The 21297-nt window shown below is 37.5% G+C and overlaps 2 protein-coding genes across 2 annotated transcripts; both read right to left on the minus strand.

The window, feature by feature from the left end:
• Positions 1–776: 776 nt before the first annotated feature.
• LOC101218325 (zinc finger CCCH domain-containing protein 19) lies at positions 777–14756 on the minus strand. Its single transcript, XM_004148509.3, has 10 exons — positions 12946–14756; positions 12785–12864; positions 10550–10737; positions 5556–6468; positions 5316–5443; positions 5093–5152; positions 4963–5013; positions 3707–3777; positions 3208–3359; positions 777–3127 (listed from the first exon to the last, which is right to left on the minus strand). The coding sequence occupies exons 1-10, from the start codon at positions 14559–14561 to the stop codon at positions 981–983; spliced, it is 5406 nt and encodes a 1801-aa protein (XP_004148557.2). The 5' UTR covers positions 14562–14756; the 3' UTR covers positions 777–980.
• A 964-nt stretch (positions 14757–15720) lies between these two features.
• Positions 15721–21274, minus strand: LOC101213305 (zinc finger protein GIS2). Its single transcript, XM_004148489.3, has 4 exons — positions 21117–21274; positions 18918–19128; positions 17182–17274; positions 15721–16626 (listed from the first exon to the last, which is right to left on the minus strand). The coding sequence occupies exons 2-4, from the start codon at positions 19040–19042 to the stop codon at positions 16062–16064; spliced, it is 783 nt and encodes a 260-aa protein (XP_004148537.1). The 5' UTR covers positions 19043–19128; positions 21117–21274; the 3' UTR covers positions 15721–16061.
• Between the last annotated feature and the right edge of the window lie 23 nt (positions 21275–21297).

Here is a 21297-nt window from a genome sequence, read left to right on the forward strand (position 1 = left end):
CAATATAAGTTGATTTCACATCACGTCTTGGGCCAAGATCGCAGGTGCTTGGGACGGGGTGTTACATGTAGTCTTCTAGTAATTTTACTTTACTTCAATGACAGCAAGACCAAGAATATTCTCAACTCGTTGGTTTATACAAATTAAATTTATATTAATTATACACCAACTAGTTGAGAATAAAATATTCTTGATCTTATTGTCACTAAATCAGTTTCAAACTACATGTTTTTAATTTCAAATAAACAAAAGAAATTTTAAAAAATATTTAAAAAGAAAATTTGTTCTAAACATTTTGATGAATTTTGCTACATTCCTTCGTATATAAAATTTTAAATTATTAAAAGGAAGTGTTAAACATAAAAAATAGTTTCAAATTAACAATTCTATAAGATATATATTAAAACTAAAAGAGAAAGCTCAGTTAAAAAGCATAAAATTAAAAGAAAAAAAGAGAGATAGAGACTAGACTAAACTATTTCAAAACTTGAAAACACAATTGATAATAGAATTTGCATATCTATTACTTTGAAAGGTGTCTCAATTGGACGAAGTCCACAAGTAAAAGGAAAACGAAGTTCACCATCTTCATCCTCTAAGATGATTCATAATTTATTAAAAAATGTAAATCAGGTCAAGTATTTCGACACCCATTTTTGTCAATTGTTTTCATTCTCCACGTTATTTATTAAAATAATATTAATTTTTAAAAAAAATCCAATAAACTGCTATATAATATTTGTCTCTCAACTCTCAAGAAGCATCCTAAGCTAATGTAAAGATCAAAACCCGAATGGGTGAAGTGATAAATTATTTGCTTATAAGACCCTCCCCCAGAATAAAGAGCTGCAAAAGTGTTTATCGCATGTATAACATAAACAACAGGAGGTTTATAGAAAGAAAAAGAAAAACTCTCAATGATAATTAAGACTATACAAAATTAATTGAATCTCTAATGGCTGTCAAATTAACTAAGATTTCTACTTGTGCCTGTAATCACAAGTACCTCCTTTCTTGCAATGTCCACTTTCATGATATTTGCACAGTTTTTGCACTCTATTGTAAGGTGACCTAGAATTCCCACCACCACCACCGCCGCCGCCAAAAGATGGTTGCATACCCCAAGATTTATCTCCATTCCCGGGATCTCCGCCATGAGAACCACCATCCTTTTGGTTCGAGAATCTATTCCCATTTTTGCCATGCTCATTACCCCACATGTTCTGATTCACAGATGGAACGAGCCAACTGGGATTCATGTTCATGGGTGGCATTGGTGCAACGTTGGGACCAACCCATCCCGGAGTTGCATTTACCGGAGGTGGCATAGGGCTGTGAGCTGGCCACCCTTGAAGGTTGTTTCCAGCTGCCGGCCCTTGACCTGGTGCAATCCAACCCGGGTTTGTAGCTGCAGGACCAGAACTTTGAGCAGTAGCTCCCCACATCATAGCAGTGGCGTTTGGAGGTGGTCCTGTTGGACCCCAACCCATGTTTGGATTTCCTGATGGCATAGGCCCCCAAGTTTGGTTCTGAGACTCTGAACCCTGTCGTGGAACAGTACTTTGACCTTCTGGAGCACCCATTCCCCAAGGTAGATTGGGTGGAGTTGAACACTGAATGTGTTGTGGGTTACTAGAAATAGGAGCTGTAGATCGCCAAGGGTCAGAAGACGGAAAACTGGACATACCGGCTGAGGAAAAACTTGATGTTGAACTTCCTGCACTGAATGATGTGACAGCAGCATTTTGTGCAGGCGACATCTCCCCCCAACGACTGTGAAGAGTTTGTGCTGGTGGCATGCTAGAAGAAACGTTTGATTCAACTTTGAGAGAGTGTGCATTTTGCCATGCCTCCGATGTATCTGTTTCCCGTTTCAGGATGGAGCCAGACCCGTGTCCATGAGCTTCAATAGGAGGATTACGACTGTTGATGGATTGTACCAAACTCTGAAGATTTGCACTAATGCTTCTAATATCTGCAGCTGGATTGAGCGAAGCATCATCAATGATAGGTGATTGCCGTACTGGCTGAGATTGATGGTTTTGGAGTGCATTTATAGGACCTGAACCCAATCCCTTTTCTGACGAATTCCGACCCAAATGTGAACGCAGCGAGTCATTTTCAGACCCTTGCATTACTGAAGAACCATGCAAACCACCACCAGCAGTTCCTGAGAGTGATTTTGCCTCCATGAACGATGCAGCCACTTGAAATGGCTGCTCCTTTGATCCTCCTGAGCTGGGAGTAGGAGAAGGAAGATTAGTGAAGTTCTTATTGCCATGGTCAGAAGACCATCTGTCTCCTGAATATCTAGGGACTTTTATAGAACCCGAGACAGGTCTACCAGTAGGGCTAACTTCATTTTGAGATTTCCATCTTCCTCCAGAAGATTGATCATAAGAAGTTGGATTAGTATGTGAATTTGAACTACTAGCATTTTGACCATCCACACCTGACTGCAAAGTGCCTCCCTGAGGCCTGCCCACAAATGGAGAAGAATTCGGGTGTACTTGCAAACTGTTGCTTGTCAATGGAGTGTCCTTTGAGATCTTTCCCGCTAAGACATCGGTCAAGAGTAGGGAGTCCTCTTGCTGGTCTGAGATTCTCCATATTCTCAAGTCTGTAGGAAAATAACCTGTGTTACTCCACTTGCGCAGTTGCACCATTGAAAACGGTCCCTGCACTTTCCCAGAAGGATCCTGATAATGCCATATCTTCTCGGATTCATTTACTGTAGCAGCATTCTGTGTAGTCCCCACGGATGAAGATGCTGCTGGATTTACCGAGTGAGCAGCAGAAGACTCAGATGCGGCCCCAGACAAGGCATTCCTAGCAGTGATTTCTGAACTAGGCGAAACTTGTTTGTCCCACTTGCTTGTTTTTTTAACATCTCTCTCTCTTCCATGACCCCATGAAGTTTCATTTATTATTTCACCGGAACCAATGGCATCATCCCCTTGATTAGCAAAGCCTTTGCCAGACAAGTTCCTGCTCATGTCCCGATTTGTGTTAGAGAAGTTTCTAGTCCCGCTCCAGGAGTCATTCAAATGCGAACCTCCTTTTCCAGGAGAAACTGGCTCCCTCGTCCTCCTGCCAAAGCTTGTGCTTCTTGACAAGGTGTAGGTTTCTGCATGCAATAGATTATAATATAATGGCTGGCTGATGAAAAAGAAATGTGAACTGGAAAAAACAACACACAACAACAACCTCGTCTCTTATCATCCGCTTCATCTTCATCTTCAGATTCATGACTCGGATCCATATTTGGGTCTGCATGTATTTCTGGTATTTCCTCAATTCTGCGTTGCCGCTCCTCGGGTGTCTTCAAAAGCTGTAGTTTCTCAACACATTCTCTAAGCGTTGAGAGTAGTCAAGGAAAATAATCATAGAGCTCTCTATCCCATTCATCCAGAGAGACAACAAAGTGAATAAAATACAGAAGAATTCTTTACAATCAGGTCGACTTCATTCTAGCTGCACACTCAAAGGAATATTTTTAATCTTACAGTTCCAGCTAACATTCTATAGTCCCTTAGCAAAACATGGGACTAAAGTTCTCTGGTCTCGATTCATAGGAGGAAAAGGAGAATAATAATTTGTTTCTAAGTACCTGAGCAAAAGTGAGTCTGCCAAAAACGAAAAAGCATATCCTTCTTTAAAAAAAATGTTTAGCCACAATTCAACAAAATAATGAAAAAAAGGATATTCTTTTCGACGCCCTTTCTCACTTGCTCGATCACGAAGATGACTCAGTCGAACTATCTCGGTCTCCATCCACTGTAGAGAGACATACAACAAAATAGTCAACTAGTAGGCAAACAACTGGTGTCTAAAATACAAATCAATACATAGTTTGGCTTAAACAGATTAACTACTTATATGCAACCAATTTGACCAGCAAAATGGGTTGAACTCGTATCTCTCCCCAAAAAAACAATAACAAGTAAAAGATGCCAAGAAAAAGCATTAGTTAACATTATATAAAGATTTTTAGGAAGTTGCTGGTTAGAAACCAAGGTAGTATGGGTTGCCTTTGTTCCACATTGGTTAGAATGGAATGACCGATGTGGCACTTAAGTGGCTTGGCTCTCCCAATCCAATGGTTGGCTATTGGAGTGTAGTCTTCCAAGGTGCTTAAGTACCTAACAATGGTATAAGAGCCGGTTGCCGAGTGAAACTAACAAAAGGTTTTGACCAGGTGTGGTCGAGTGAAGTACTGTTGAAGTAGCCGCTGCTATGTCGACTTTTCAGGCATAGGGTATTGTTAGAAACCAAGGTAGTCTGGGATGCCTTTGCCTGGCTTGCCTCTCCCACTCCAATGGTTGGCACTGATTTATTCAACATGGCAAACGAACAATCTAACATCACCATTCCTATAAATCTTCTTAATTTCTTTGGATCCATTTTTCAAACTAAAATGCCTTTCTTTTTTTTTATTATTTACAACATGGTCAGTCAATGTAAATATATTCTACTTAAAATATTTGTTTCATAAGTTCTTATACAGAATGAAGTGAAAAAGGAAGAAAATAAAGAACCCTAACCAAATGAAGCCATTAATTGTTTGACAAAAACTAGCCGATACCTAAGAGGCCCATCTTAATACAAGCATCAACTCCAGATCATTTGAGGTAAGATGAATCTTAGTTGTTCTCTGATAATTAAACAATTGGAGGCCCAGACAAGAGATATAAACTAGCTGGTGCATGATAGTCCAGTACAATGACAAACAATTTTACTGGTCATCTGCATCACAGCTCGAAGGCACACATATTCCTTAATAAACTGGTTGGCTATTAAAGGACAAAGGTAACCTTCAAAGGCATTTCCCTTCAAAACATGCATACATGTCAAACTATTCCAGGTTGAAATGTATCAAATACTTCCCAGAAACATAACTAAATAGATCCATGCACTATTCACGTGAAGAAACTGCATAACTGTTAACAATCAAATACTTACATCCTTGACTCTGGCATCTTGAAGCGACATGGCTCTCTCCTGGAGGTCACCCTACAAGGGATAATCGATTTTTTAACAACGTGCTTTAATATATAATTATATAGAAGATAAATAAGAAAGGTAAATTTACCACTGTCAGACGGTTAATGATGCCACACTTCATGCTCTGTCTGAGACGCTTGCACTCATCCTGAGACCCCCCTCCCCCCCCAAAAAAAAAAGAAGGAAAAGGAAAAAATTTTAAAGAAAAATAAAACAAAAAAGAACATGTCAAAGAAATCAAAATTACACTTTCTTTGCCAATCCAGTTCTAATGTGGTAATATTAAAAAACTAAATTTGTCTTAAAAGTACCTCTGTGAACTCTTGATTTGAGATAATATCAATTGAAACCACTTCTGTCTTGTTCAAATTCAAAATCTCTAGCAAGATATCAGTCATCCTTTTACCAACTTTATAAGGCTCGGATGCTTTACTTGTACCTGATAACATATCAACAACTTAAAAGTTACTTCTATAGTTTTATTACATTCTTATACAAAGAAAATGGTTGAAGGTTAACATTTCTTCTAATGGTAAAAGCCTGACTCTTACCTACGACTTGAACCAGCCGATATAAATCTTGTTTTTGTGCACTGCCTGATATTCTTATCCTCACAAAAGAACCAACAACCTTGTCATGAAAACTCTCCTCATCTTCGATTAGGTATTCCACCAAGTTACGTTTTAAGTAAATTAAATTAATGTTATGAATATCAATAGCTGCATAATCATCAAGGTTAGACTGCAATCCTCTCTCATCTTTTTTTCTTGTCCTGCGTTTTTTCTCTTTCTTAATCTTGCCTGAACCATCAGTCCCATCAGCCTCCAACTGACTTGATTCAGTTTCAGCAACACTCACATGCAGATCATTTATCTGGGCATCCTCTTTGATGAGGAAGTGTGACTCGAGAAGCTTCAACATTTCAAAATGTCCCACACGTGGCTTTCCAAACAAACTCTCAAGCCTTGAATCACATATTATCTGACTTTTCCGTCGAGGATCACGAAGCTTATTTCTTTTAATATATTCTAATAAGAGAGCCTGCACGTCAAATTGAGATAAAACAGTCCTATCACCATTCTTCATGTGCATTACAAACTCCAAGAGCTCTTTAGATCCCCACTCAACATTGTCATCCGTGGATAGCCCTTGAGAAGCTGTAGCTGGCATACTAGGTGAACTCATTTCCTTTGCTTGAGATCTTGACCTTTTCTTAGCTTTTCTCTTTTTAGAACTACCAGATTCTTCATTTTCAGAAACATCCAAATCTGATCCTCCATCAACATTACCATCACATAGCTCACCGGGTGAATCAGGCCTGCTAGTTAGTGTCTCAGATCCTTTCCATGGGTTTTTGGCGTGAACAAGTTCATCAAATGTTAGAGAAAGACTTCCCTTCAGATCTGTCCAGTACTCCTTGAAAAGATATTCCCAGCTATTTTTGTCATTAAAGTCAATTTGGCCCTGCACAAGCGCAAGAATGACAGAATAAGCAAAATGGCATGCTACAGTGTGACACTTTTAGGATACCACATAGTGTGCTTCGTAAGAACATAGCTTACATCTTATATGCATGAATAAGGAGTAAGAAGTACAAATGGACAAAATAAATAATAAAAAATGAGCATTACTACAGCCAAGAAAATGATGGTTGTCTGCACTAAATGGGGGTGGATTGTATGCAATCTGATTTTCACACCAAGGATAAAAGGAGAGAAATCTCCAATAATAAAAGCAAAATCCTTATTCTATATTAGAAGTAGTTAATACAAGAAGACAGTCTCTCTATTTGTATAGAACTGAAAAGCAAACTAATCAAAATCTTAATTAATCAAGAAAACTAATCTTCATGCTAATAAACTAAGAAAACTAATTCTAATCCGAATCAATCGAGTAAACTAGTCCTAAGTCTAATCAATTAAGTAACTACCAAGATACTCTATTTAACCAAATCCTACATAAAAAATTCTAGCATATTCGTAGCCATAATAGTTTTTCCTAGGTACTAAATATATAGAGGAAAACGAAAGATTCAATAGTTCAAATCATTTTGCCACAAAAAAGAAGCCCTTAGCCTTATAGTCATTATGTTGCTAACATGACTATCAACTTTGGCATACAGCATCTACTTATTACTATGTTAATTATTGAAATAGAAATGCACATGAGATGCAAAGTAGCCTTGTATGATGCAACAAAAATTAAATTTGGTAATAAATTAACCATCAATGGTTGACCAAGTGGTAAAAAAAGGAGAAATGGTCTCAATAAATGACTAAGGGGACATGATTTCAATAAACGGTAGTCACCGACCTAGGAATTAATATCTTATGATTACGAGTTTCTTTGTCATCCAAATATCGTAGGATCAAGCAGGTTGTCCTGACACTTGTTAATACCAAAGAAAATAACAATAATAATAAGCTTGGTAATAAATTGATAATTTGGATAAATCACCAAAATTGAGATTTGAGTGTGTGCACACTTTTCTCCTTCAACGAGATAAAAAGTCTAATGCTTACTGCAGCTGGGTCATGGTGATCAGGTATGGACCAGAACCACACCCTTTTGAGTGGACTCCTAATGGTTAGTTGAAAGGCTCTAGTAAAAACCTATGCACTGTTATTGCTTTGGGCTTTCCCTTTTTTACTTGTACAATACTCAGCTGGCGATGGGGATAATACTTATTTTTCAAAGGATTGGTGGGTGAGATCTAGGACTCTTTGTGAGTTATTCCCACAACTTTATCATTTGCATCAAAAAAGGTTAAGCTCAGTTGCCTCGGTGTTGATTTCTACCAAGCCTTCCCCTCACTTTCTTTGGATTTTCACCGATCAATTACTAATTGTGAGTCTTTGGAGGTGGTGCGCCTTATATATATGTTCTCTTTTTTCTTTTCTTCTATTTTCTTTTAATGATAAACCCTGCTCGTGGAGGAAAAATGAAAGAACACAAGCACGTGCAGAAAGAAAAGCATAAAACAAGAGGGAGCCTAACCACAAAACTACAGAGGAAAATAAACAAAAAAAAAAGGCTTCAATCCAGTAAAATAAGACCAAGCAAATAATTACCCAGAAAAACCTAGTAATTGACTGAAGATCCCACACAATGAAACAAACCCCGACCTACCACAAAAATTACCCTTTCTCTTGAAAAGATGGGAAAAGAGGAAACTCTGTAATCATCTCTCTACAATCCAGCAAGCCAACAAAGCTAAACTAGGTTTTATTTCTACTATTGCAAATCAGAAGATTGGTTTAGGGCAGAGGGATCTTCTAGTTTGAGAGCTTAATCTTTTGGAGGGTTTCTCCTATCACTCATTCTTTCCCATCCTTTGTTTCCCTTCTCCTATTAAGGAAGCCTCACTTTTTTCCTCTCTTTGAAAGTTAAAATCCTTAAGAAAGTAAATTATTTTCTTGTTAAAGCTCACATTGGAGTGAATACCAAGATTGTGCCCAGCGGCATTCTACCTTGAAGTTGTTTGCAATGATGTCTGTCCTATTCCAACAACAGGGTAAAGGATTTGGATCGTCTTTTGGAGAGATGCCAGTTCGCTTACTCCACTGGGAGTTAGTACTTCAACTTTTTTTGGGGTTTTCATGGTCCGTAATGGGGAGAGTTGCTCTTTGATTGATGAGATCCTGATGGATTCTCATTTTTAGTCTTCAAGATAAGAAGAGTCTTGTGGCAGACTTGTTTTGTTATTTTATGAATGTGGCTCAAGGGGAATAGTACGCTAGTTTGTTTGGGGTTGTCATGGTACGTAATAGGGAGAATTGCTCTTTGATTGATGAGATCCTGATGGATTCTCATTTTCAATCTTCAAGATAAGAAGAGTCTTGTGGCAAACTTGTTTTGTTATTTTATGAATGTGGCTCGAGGGGAACAGTACACCTTCTAAATCGGTGAAGTGGTCTTAGAAGGTATGGAGGTGGTGAGATTCAACGTGTCCTTAAGGACATTTGCTAATCAAAATTTTTGCAATTATCATCTTGGTTGTATTCTTTTGCATTTAATCCCTGTCCATAGACTATCTGATGACTCCTTTTGTGAGCTTGTTTTTATCCCCCGTACATTATTTAGTTTCTGCTTCTTCATTTTCTTTTCATGGAAACTTGATTTTTTTATATATACATATGTTAGGAACCAAGGTCCTCATAGGATGCTTTTGTCCCACATTGGTTAGAATGGATGACCAATGTGGTACTTAAGTGACTTGGCTCTCTATCTCAATAGCTAAGTACCTAGCAATGGTATTAGAGCCAGGTTTATTGACGTTTCGAAGTGGAACCAATGGAGGGTTCTGACCAAGTATGGCCCCATATCGCGAAAGTAGCTGTTCGGATGTCGGTTTTCCGTGGATGGGGTATTGTTAGGAACCAAGGTAGTTATGGCATTGTCCCCAATTTGGTTAGAATGAGATGACCAACATACTACTTAAATACCTAACAACATACATATTATAACAATACATTTTTCTCCTTGAAACTATCTAATTGTTCCTTTAACCTCCTGTGTTCAGTTCTTTAGTTCCTAATCAGTAAATTGTCAACTAACGACATCATCTCCATATTATCCTTCATTGGTTCCCCACAAAGTTGTGTTCCATTTTTTTTATTGTAATTATAACCCAAATTTATACTAGTTGAACTCCTTTTTTAAAAAAAATTGTTCTGACGGGATACCCCCCCCCCCCCCCCCCTTTTGATAAAGAAAGTTCTGTTTGTACAATCCAGCAAGACACATCTAAGAGACTGGATACTAGATGAACTATGGCAGAGCCATATGGTTCATGACTTTCTAAGAGATCGACTTCTCCCTCCCTTCCTTTACGATTTTGCAAAATACAAGTGATCAAAATTTCCTCCAGCCATGTTTCATGGAACCTTGAGAGGGCTTTGAAGTTTATGACTTGCTCAGACCTCGATCTGGGTTTACTATTCTTAACGTAATAAGATGCAAGGAAACAACAAAAACGTGATTCGAAGTGAAGACTAGAATTGAAAAGAAATAAGAAAGACTTCAAGTGAATTAAAAAAAATGGAAACTCTGGACCAATTTACAGAGAACTTCCTATTACTAAATGCATAATTTGACATGGACAACATGGTCCAGTGATTTTGTCTCCATCATTATATCATGATCAACTAACTAGTTACCTACCGTGTTATATATATTTTTCAATGAGAAACTAAACTTCCATTTGAGATAAAAATGAAATAATACAAGAGTATAAACTATAAAGAAAAACTAAGCCCACGAGAGCTACATTATCTTTCTTGTCAAAAAGTTGAGCTACTTTGTTAAAGTTAGTATCTTCTAAGTATTAGTCTCTTTTCATTATATCACTGAAAGGTTTGCTTTGCTTCTCAACTCTATGTGTCCAAAATGATAATGAGACAATGGTAATGCAGTAAATTGGAAACAACAACCAACATAAAGAACTTATCTGCAATTATGTACATCTTTTTTTATAGAAATCTGCAATTATGTAAACCTGAACAGCATTCGTGCATGTTTGGCACTAATGAAATGCAACACGTACCTTTTCTTTATTCCCCTGCTCATTCTTTTCAATTGACGTAACAAATCTCATGCATGTCTCGCAGAAGCCTTTATTGCCTCTAACACATAAAATAACCGCATTTTTTATGCAGCCCTTGCACAAGGAAAAAGTACATGTGTAACACATGTAATGGGCAGTCTTCTCACAGTTACTACAGAGATGCCAACCTATAAATCATTGTAAAAAAAAACCCTTGAATGAGTGAGAACATAAATCAGTACAAGTTGACAAAGTAGGCAAAGAGGAGGAAAACGAGGTAAGGAAATTATTGGCTGGATCAGAAATAGTTTCAAATCTCAAAGAGGAGGAACTATGGTAAAATCACATAAATCAGTCGGTTTTTATTTCTCTTTCATTGATAAGACAAAAGGTAAAGCATTAATTTGTAGACTATTAGGAAAATTTGAGTAAAATGCTCTACTCTTGAAGCGCACGTCATATATAGTTAAGAAACAGGGTTGAATCTATATGATATTTTTCCTTTGGTAAAGTAGACACAATTTCAATCATTTAGTGAAAAGTACAATCCAAATCTATATCATCCCAGAAGGGATTAACAAAAAACCACAACAATTGGTGCCAATTACATTGGGAGTTGAATACAAAAGAGAGTAACGAGCCACCATAATCTTAAAATAAGTCATCAAGGCAAACAAATACAATCCACCACACACAAGGGTCATTGCCTTAAAGTTCAAGGTCTTGTGTGAGAAAATATTGCAGGATCTTCATCTCCACAGGCTACAGCCTTCTTAATTTGAAACATAAATGCGACCTTTACTAAGTTAATCTCTATGTTCTTTTTTATTTTTTTTAAGAAATGAATTGCTCAAGCTTCGACTGTCTCTGAACAAAAATAAAATAGCTCAAGTTTCTACTCTAATTTTAGCATAGAACTTAAAAAGTCTTTATCCACGAAGACTTGCCCAGAAACCAACAGATACCTCTCCCCTTCCCTGCCCTATACCCTCGAAAAGACCTGGTAGTTATATTGAGGATAAGGAGAATTGTTATCAGTGAAGATAGGACAAAGAAGTCCTAACATCCTTTGCTACCGTTTTCAGTGAGGTATCACTTTCCAATTCTGCGGCACTAGTTTCAGTGATAAGTGTTATATTGAAAACACTTTTTAAGATAAAAGGAGGATCCTTTTGGCAGGCTGACTAATCCAATACTCATTGGAATTTTTAGTTAGCAAGAAACAAGAGGGTCTTTAGAGGCACAAACAAGTCGTATTTGGAGTGTGTTTCATTTTAATCGTCTAGATATTTTCCATCAAATTTTTTGTGATCTCCTTTTTTGTTATTCTTAACAACTGAATTTTCTGGAATCTCTTCTTGTACTTTCTTCTTTTGAGACTCATCTTATTTGTTTTGTGCCCTGTGTTTTGATATTGCCTTTGTTTTTATATTCTCATTTTTCTTAATGAAATGTGGTTTCTTGTGTCCTATGAACCTATCATTAAAATATTTGACAACTATTTCCACTTTCACAATACAAACTTTGAACAACTAAGCCTCCAACGCTTTTAAATTGGCAATATAGTGCAATGAATGAGCACGGTTATTCTAAGTTTAGCAACCAAAATTTCTTTCCATCTTTTTTAAATACAAAGGGAAGATGCTGCAGCTGAAACTCCAAACCAACACCTACGAACAATGAAAACTGAGTCGATATAGTTTCCAATTCCAGAATATCATAGTGCATGTCATTTGGATGACTTAAAATCTACATGACCATACTCTGCAACCATCTGCACATTGATCTTTTTAAAAGCAAGCAAAAACTTCCTTTTCATAAACATGAGGAAAATATTTATTAGTTTATTAGTAAAAAGACAAGAACCCCATTTAAGTAGAAGAGAGCAAAGAGGGCATCCATGCAAAATAGCCAATATGACTTAAAAAACACTACAAGTTACTCAATTGATGAAAAGGATAATTACAAATAACAGTTACTCACACGATGATGAATGTAGAGAAACAAAAATCTCCCACAAAGAGGATAATAATTGATGATCCTTACAAAACAAACAAAAAAAAGAACCACTCCATTCCTTTCTACCCACAACAACCAAATAGCACCTTTCACTTTCACCAAGTACTACTAGTGAATTGAATGAGATTGCTAAAGATGCTGGTGTAGGAGAAATTGGTAACTCAAAGAAACTGAGTACATTATACAAAGTATATGTAATACTAGACAGCACATTACCACAATTCCATCGACCCTTGGCTCGGAAGAATGCCTCATCGCGATTAATACAGGCCGGGTGGTATGCCTTGGGACAACCTCTGGGACGAAGAAAAAGAAAAGATCAGCATGCGAAATCTCAACAAAATAATAGTCTTCAAATGTCCCTGAAAAAAACTAACCTGCGATCACAGAGAACAAGATCACCCCCATCAAAACAAATAAAGCAAACGTCCTCTTCCACCTTCTTCCTGGAAGCCACTCTAGCTGGAGCTTTAGAATTCTTTCCACGCTTCCTTTTAGACCCACTGCTACTTATATTTGGCTCATCCACCTCTTCTGTAGCATCCATCTCCTCAACCTCCTCTGCTGCTTCCGTTTCCTCCACTAAATATGTCATGTTTACATCTGTTTCCTCTGATCCAATCCCTTCATCCACCAAATAAACCATGTCATCTGGCTCCGCAATCTCTTCTCCCATAGCTACTTCCTCCCCTTGTGCAGTCTTGTCATCTTCTACATTCTCCGATTTTACTTCTTCCGCGGTGTAGTCAGTCACTTGCACTCCCTCAGGCTCTGCATTCTCATCTGCCACATTCTCGAGCTTCTCAACCACGGGACTCTCATCGGCCAAACCCAATCCTTGCACCCCCGCTTCCCTATCCTCCATGTCTTCGATCTTCAACTCTTCAATGCTGTAATCTGCTACGTCCACTCCCTTGATCTCTGGGGTCTCATCTGCCAAATTCTCCATCATCCCCACATCAGTAGCCTTTTCTTCCACACACATTCCATCCGTCTCCATAGTCTTGTCTTCATCATTTCCTATATTTACCGTCTCCTTAATCTCCACAGCAAAATGTGTCAGCCCCACCTCATTACTAGTGCTTGAGGCATTCTCCATCTTCAACGTTTCACCAGTTCTGTCTGCTAAATTTTCCGTCCGTCCCTCCACAACCCCATCTACCAAACTAACTTTCAACTCAGAGTCCTCTTCCAACTGCACCTGGACGCCTAATTCCATCTTCTCCACAGCAAAATTTTCTTGCTTTGGCACCTCTGTATCCTTCGAATCATTGGTATCATCAGCATGCTCTTCCACCTCTGTCTTCTGCACCAAATTGGTTGCAACAGTAACATCTACGCCCTGCACAAAAGGTGTCGTTTCTGCAAGCCGTTCCTCAGCCAAAACATAACTCAGACACGTCGTCTCGGTTGTCTCTACACAGCCAGCTGAACCGTCTACGACCGTATGCTCTGAAAAGTTCGCCATTAAAACGTTGCCCTCAACCTGATTTTCAGCGACACCAACAAAAACCATCCCCGGTAACAACTCACCTTCAGCAAATTCACTCAAAGCCTTCTCCTCCTCCGTCACCCCTGTATTCTTTTTCACATCATCGAAAGCCCTTTGCTCCAATAACCCCGCTTTCGCAATACCAGGTTCAATCTCCAACTTCACTGAATCTTCACCCATATCTTGAATAATGTTGCGAAAATCGTTCTCCTCTACTCTCTCTCTCTCCTCCACCAAATCCTTCTTCTCCATCTCTGAACAAGTACCCACAGCAAGAATCTCATCCCCAAGAATTGCATCTCTTGGTGGTAGAGATTCCACAACGGTATTAGGTGAAAACCCCGTTTCGATAATTGAGGACTTGGACACACAATGCTGTTGTTCATTGCTAAGAAGCTCTTCACGATTGGTATCACACTTAACGTCTAATTTTCCATCATCAACATATAAAGAAGAAGATTTTTGGTCCTGATAGGAAGAATCATCTTCTTCGGCTTCCATTATCGAAACAGAATTCGGGATTAAAAATTTAGAAATGGACCGGAATTGAAACCCTAGGGTTTTAAGATCCACTTCCCTCTCACACAATTTTCTTTTTTACGGTTCAACAAATACGAGCGTTTGAAGAAAGAAAGAAAGAAAGAAAGAAATTGATTTTTGCTCCGCTTCGAGGATTTTGGTTTGTTTTCTCGATTTGATTTTACCTTTTCTTTGCCAACAAAGTTTTTAATACATTATATAGCCCCTTTATTTTCCATAATTACATATTGTACCCTCCAAATGTCAAAACATCTTTTACTTTTCTTTTTTTAATTCTCCTATTTAGCAATTATCTTAACTTTCCTACCATTAATCAAATTACATTCTTCCTATTTATTTGTAATGGTTTTGTTCTTATCTCGTCCTCAAATTCAAGTTTTTAACTGGGAATTGTTAGTTTTTTATATTTTAAAATTGTTAATCAGTTATCGAAGAAGTGATTGGATACATGAGCTTCCTCTAAGTTAGTGGCAAAACTTCTACCATGTATGTTTGACACTCAGATTGATAAATGAGGTATTGTGTTTTCACTATATATATATATATACATTCTTCAAGTTTTGAGGAAATAAAATTATGCCGTTCTTCTTTTCATTTTGTTGTTCGAATTTGACATTTTCAATATATACACAAATACATACAATCCCATACATAAGCACAGGTACACATATTGTCTGTGTGTATATAATATACAATGGTGAATGATTATTTATTTAATAAAATATAGTGTTTTTTAGACGTCACCTTATTTGGCATTGAGATGGTAAAGATTTATTGATTTAATTATTTTTGTTCCACCATTTTAGCCATTAGAATTGATATAAGATCTCATTCGGATTATTGTGGCCATGACGCTCTTTCATACAAGTTCATTGGAAGATTGTATAGAGGCACCAAAAAGTCAGGAACAATGAGATTATAACCTAATTTATTCCATATTAGTATATTTGTTGACATTAATAAACTTTTTTCTTTCTTCATTTTGTAATTTAATGCCAGTTCTTCCTACATTTTCACCACAACAGGTAAAGGAGACTTCAAAAGGGGAGAAAAATACCATTGGGAGAGTAGGCAGAGCGATGAAATTGAAGGCCACGAGAAATAATAAACAAAAAGTTACAAAAACTCGGATGTTGACTTGAAATTCAGATGTGTAATGATGCAGGATAAAAGTGTGAAACTAAGCCTCTCAAAATCAGTCATAATTCATAATAGTTTACAAGGTCACTCACACGTGGTAAATCAACAAAGTCTTATTAGATAGAACCAAGATCAACAATACTGAAAAACAATGCTGAAAATTCATTGTCTAAAGCGAAAAATAATGTTTGGTAAAATAGCACGACCAAATACTACAATGTAAACGAGTAGAGCAATCTATAGAGTTTAGTTCCTGAATTGTCTAAACTCGAAGCAAAATCCGAAGGGGTTTGTCTTAACCATGTTTAGCTCTTTCCATCATCAGTACCTCCTAGGAAAACGATCCATGAACCGACCAGAAGGGCATTCGTATGCCAGGTGACCACGTCCCCCGCAATTATGGCAGATCATCAAAGGACCCATGCAATCCCTACTCATATGGCCAAGTTGCTGACAGTTCCTGCACACAACATCTCGATAACCACTACCACTACCACGTCCGCTACCACCACCACTGCTGATGCCTCGGTCTCCCCGGTCTCCGAGGACGTTGGACTTGGGACACTGTCTGGCGACATGCCCCGATACATTACACAGGTTGCAAATAGGGTCATTTGGACAATCGCGAGCAAGATGGCCTGTCTTCCTACAATTGTTGCATGCCTTCTCATTAGTACAATCAGCTGCTATATGACCTTGCTTGTAGCAATTATTGCAAAGCCTCAAGTCTCCAGGTGGCATGGGAGGAGCTGTACAGTCCCTGGCTCGATGTCCCGCCTTACCACATGTGTGGCAAATGCCTTCATTGGGACAGCTACTTGCCATGTGACCAGGTTCTCGGCAGTTCCAACATAGTGATTTTGTTGTGCACTCTGAAGCAATATGCCTAGTAGACGCAGAATCATGAATTTATCAATTAAAAACTAGGCCATAAGTAAAAAGGACCATTGTTCAAAGATGTGCATGCTAAGCATGCAATCATAATCAAATTCCCACTTTGATAGCATCTTACAATATGTATTCTAAGTCAACTCCAAATCTCAAGCAAAATAGTATACTTCTAAGAGTGTTGTCATTTTCAAAACCATTCTTAAACATGTTTTAAACCTTTAAAACCAATTTTGATGATACGAGAATTGCATTTAAAATTGTAAAACTAATTTTAGTGATTAAAGACGTGTTTCAAAATATCATTTTAGCTCTTCCAAAATCACTCCCCACTAAGTCAACTACAAACATTGAATACTCCTAGCCAATGATATTCAGACCAAATCCGTAATTCTCATGTCAAGTAGAATGGAAATAACAAGCCACTTATTGAAATGCCAGAAATAAGTAGAATGGTGAACATTTAGGTAAATAAAAAACAAGCAGTGTCCCAATAAACTTCTGTGACCAAATTGACCACAAAGGCCATAAGCACAAGATCAAGTATCCTTACCCAGGCAGACCACAATTGTGACAAATTGCCACATTGGGACATTCTCTTGCAAAATGGCCTGGCCGCTTGCAATTCTTGCAAAGATTGTCTCGACTGGCAATGAAATCAGATTAAGATTAGCAGCTCAATGCTAAGTATGGAAAGATGAAAGATATACATAATGAAAAAATTAATAATAAAAAGAAAAGGATTCATTCACGACGTTATATGGTCCCAATGCAAGAGCAACACACCCTTAAACTTCTTTTTAATACAGTTATAAAGGGTAAAACAACTTGAACACAAGCTTTCCATTTACATTTGTCCACAATTACTCAAACTTACCAATCCTACACTCTGAACTTCAACAACAAAATACCCCAAAGTCTTCGACTTTTCCCACCAACTAACAACTGGAACAATGAGAATCCTTGAAGAAAGCAGTTTATAACTTCATAATCTAATGCTATGATAATTCATTGACTTGGATGGAACGCTATGATTATGCTCGTTTGGATGCATCTTCATGGTGCTCATTATCCAGATATTTTCAGGATTATTCTTTGTAGGAGATTGTTTTAAATTGGCCAGCCTTTATAGCCTCCCCACCTTGAAGCTCTAGATTATCATATCTCCTGGATCAGTCTTCTGCTCCAATAGTTTTTGCTCAATCAAGAATTATTATTTTTGTTCTGTATTTGGCTTGCTGCCTTGCTTTATGATTCTGATTTGGATAGTTTTTTATTTTCTATCATCTTTTTTGGCCTTGTATTGTGGCCTTTAATTTGATATTGTGTTGCTGTATTGCTTTTATTAACCTGATATGTGGATTTTTATTTTCGCTTTTTGGATGTGATGAGAGCGCTAGTTGAGATGCCTAGGTGCGCCTGCCGATCCTCTCCCTCCCCCCTATTGCTCTTTGTATACCTCTCATGTACATTGAGCTTTGTCTCTATTTTCAATATTAATAATAGTGACACTCGTATCCTTGTCTAAAACTTTATAATCTTATGCACACCAAAACTGCCTTGTGAACGCAAACTCCACCCTTGAGATCTTACTCAATAAGGAGGTGTTTGGGCCAAGGAACAAAGTTGTGAACTCCAAGTAGTTGTGAAATCAAGGGAGCAAACCCTTGAAGTCCCGTGTAAGAAGTTAATAAGACATAAAATTGATGTTTTTTAGTTGAGGAATCCACAAACTCCTCAAGCCAAACGAATAATGGAGTTCACAACTCCATGCTTCACTACTACTCCCCCAACTCCTTGGTCCAAACCCCTAAATGACAAACATATATCATGATAGAACAAAGACTTCTTTTTCCATACCAATATATGATCATCTCCAAAGAAAACAGAATCAGCACCAAATACTATTACAGTGCAATTAGTATAACATGGAATAATGGAAATTATATGTATTGCATCTGTGCAGGAAACTTCCAAGTCTGCTCAGCCATGGTTAATGCAAAGAATCGATAAGTTCATCAAACACAAAACATGCAAAAACAACTGAGCACAATATGCAAAGGCTACATAAATTCCTTTAAAACATAAGACTCCATGACCATGTCTGACTGTTACATGAATCTGTGTGTGTAATGATAAGATACGAGATAATAATTGATGATTGAATGAAATATACCCAAAAGGATTAAATAAAATGAATGCATAACAAAAAATACACATCTGCAGATTCTTCCCCAGCCTACACACATCAGAAATGAGATATATAAATAACTTATCAAAATCAGAAACCTGAAACCCCGACGTGATTCTCTCCTGTATGGTGCATCACGATATGAAAAACGATCAGACCGGATCTTACGATCCAGTGGGCTCCTGCTTCTGCTCCTGCTTCGACTCCTGCTATCTGAACTCATTTCCAAACTTATCCTTCAATACTTATCCCCACTGATAAGTGAAAATACCACCACCACCAAAATATCACACCGATGCTGCCTCCTCCCTGTCCACATAACAACCACACACCCAAATTCATATCCATGAATCCAAACCAAACTCTTTCTTTTCCCTTCAAATAGAAAACACCAATTTCCATTCCCATTCAACAAAGTAAAATTCCAACAAAACAAATACCACATCCCCCCAACATCCAAGAATAATTATCCAATTCCTTGACTACATTCTTCATGCAATTTCAAGAGTGGCTCAAGTGAATATTACCAACACGTCACCAAACTAAGAATTCACCAGCGGTGAACCATCCACAAACAACATCCTCTAAAATTCACAATCCATATTGCTGCATCAACTTCTTTCACGATTTAACTATTTAGTCATTTATGTCAACGATTTTTGTAAATTCCACAGTTATAACTGGTAATCTGTACTCCCACCAAGAGTGATCATTGTGGAAACAGTTCTTCAACTAATTATTAATTTTGCAGAAAAGGTTATACAGTTAACTTGTGCAGCCGTTAAAATTCTCAACCATAGTCCTATAATTAGCTAATTAGGGAACCTCAGCCATGCATGTTTTCTTGGGGATTTTTTGCTAAATTTTTACAAGTGTATTGGTTTCTTGTAGCTGAAGTGTTTTATCCGTGGTTAACATTATTGTACTCTCTAATGCTTAGTGTTGGTGTCAGTTGTTTATTTTAGTTAGTTTTTGGCTGTAAGTTTAGTTGTTACCAGTTCAGGAGGTCAACAAGTTGTGTCCAACTCAGTTCTCCTTCTATAAAAAAGAACTTTTTTTTATAGAAACAACTGTTTCATTGAAGGAAAATGAGTACAACCCATACAAAAAACCAAGCCGTACAAAACCCCTAAAGAAAGAGGGCCAACTAGGTAAAATGTTTTATTTGGTATAACTACAAAAGTCCTTCATCTCACAAATGATGAGAGGCGAGGTTACCCATCCCAGCAAGTTCAATGATTTCCAGCACCAAGTAGAGTTCAAGAAGTTCATTAGGATATTCAAAAAGCTTCAAGAAACTTCAACCAGGTGTTTAGACCTCCATTAGAGAGGCCTCAATTGGTAGGAACATATACAATCCAACAGAAAGTCATATGGAAAGAGACCAATATGAATATGGCCAAAAATGAGGTGTTAGATGATATAACAGTAAATTTGTCTTCACTCATCAGTTCAAGCTTTTGGGTTAATCATTGATTTATGTGATTTATGATCTATGACAATATGACCAATTTAGGGAGTCTCCATGGGCATATTCGTTGGTACTGAAACTAAGGCTTATCCCACTTTCTTATGGAGACTCCCTTCTCAGTACATGTTTTCCTCTACTTTTAAGTTTTAATGTGGCGTTGTTGCTAAATAAATAGAATATGAGCCCCTAATGAGTTTAAGATAGCTAGTTTGATCATTCTAGAACAAGTTCTTTTGAAGATGGGGGAATTTGATGTAACTTGAGCCTTACATGTTCTCTTGTGGATTTCTTGTTGTTTAAGTCTTTCATATCTGGTTTTTGCAGTCATTCAACAGTTTTTTTATCATTTGAAATAAAATTCCAGTTCTGATTTACATCACAAATCCAAGAACAACGAAGGATAGAAACTACATTGATATAACTGATAAATATTTTTCTAACATAATAAAGCAAAGCTAACAAAAGCAATTTACCATCCCTAGCGCCAATAATAACTACAGACTGATAATCTGACATCACTCTTAACTCGTGGAGAGATTATTCCAAACAAGATTCATATACAAACAAACAAACACAAATCCCAAACTTGGCTTATAAACCACTTCCCGCATTTAACCGTTCACGGACCCGAAAGAAAGATGCAGAAGCAACAGAATGCATCAAGAAATCACACAAAAGATATTGAATACAGAAAATTAAGATTTATTCCAATGCTGAAGAATATACTCAAACATGAACTACGGAAATTAATGAATAAAGTAACCTAAGCCTGTAGCCCTAGAAATAAAAAAAAGACTAGTAAATGAGAAATGAAAGAGAAACTAACCTAATGCCAATGGCTATGCGTTTTTGGGCGATATTGCCGTAGCTTCAGTGGGTGAAGATGCAAAATTACGAACGGAACTGCAACGGAATGAGATTCGCGGGAGAACAGCCGCTGAAGAACGAAGATTTGTGAAGTGCGGAAGAAGAAACGGTACATATCGGATCGAAAACGAAAAGGTGAA

The sequence above is a fragment of the Cucumis sativus genome, chromosome 7 (assembly GCF_000004075.3).
Source record: "Cucumis sativus cultivar 9930 chromosome 7, Cucumber_9930_V3, whole genome shotgun sequence".
Lineage (NCBI taxonomy): Eukaryota > Viridiplantae > Streptophyta > Magnoliopsida > Cucurbitales > Cucurbitaceae > Cucumis > Cucumis sativus.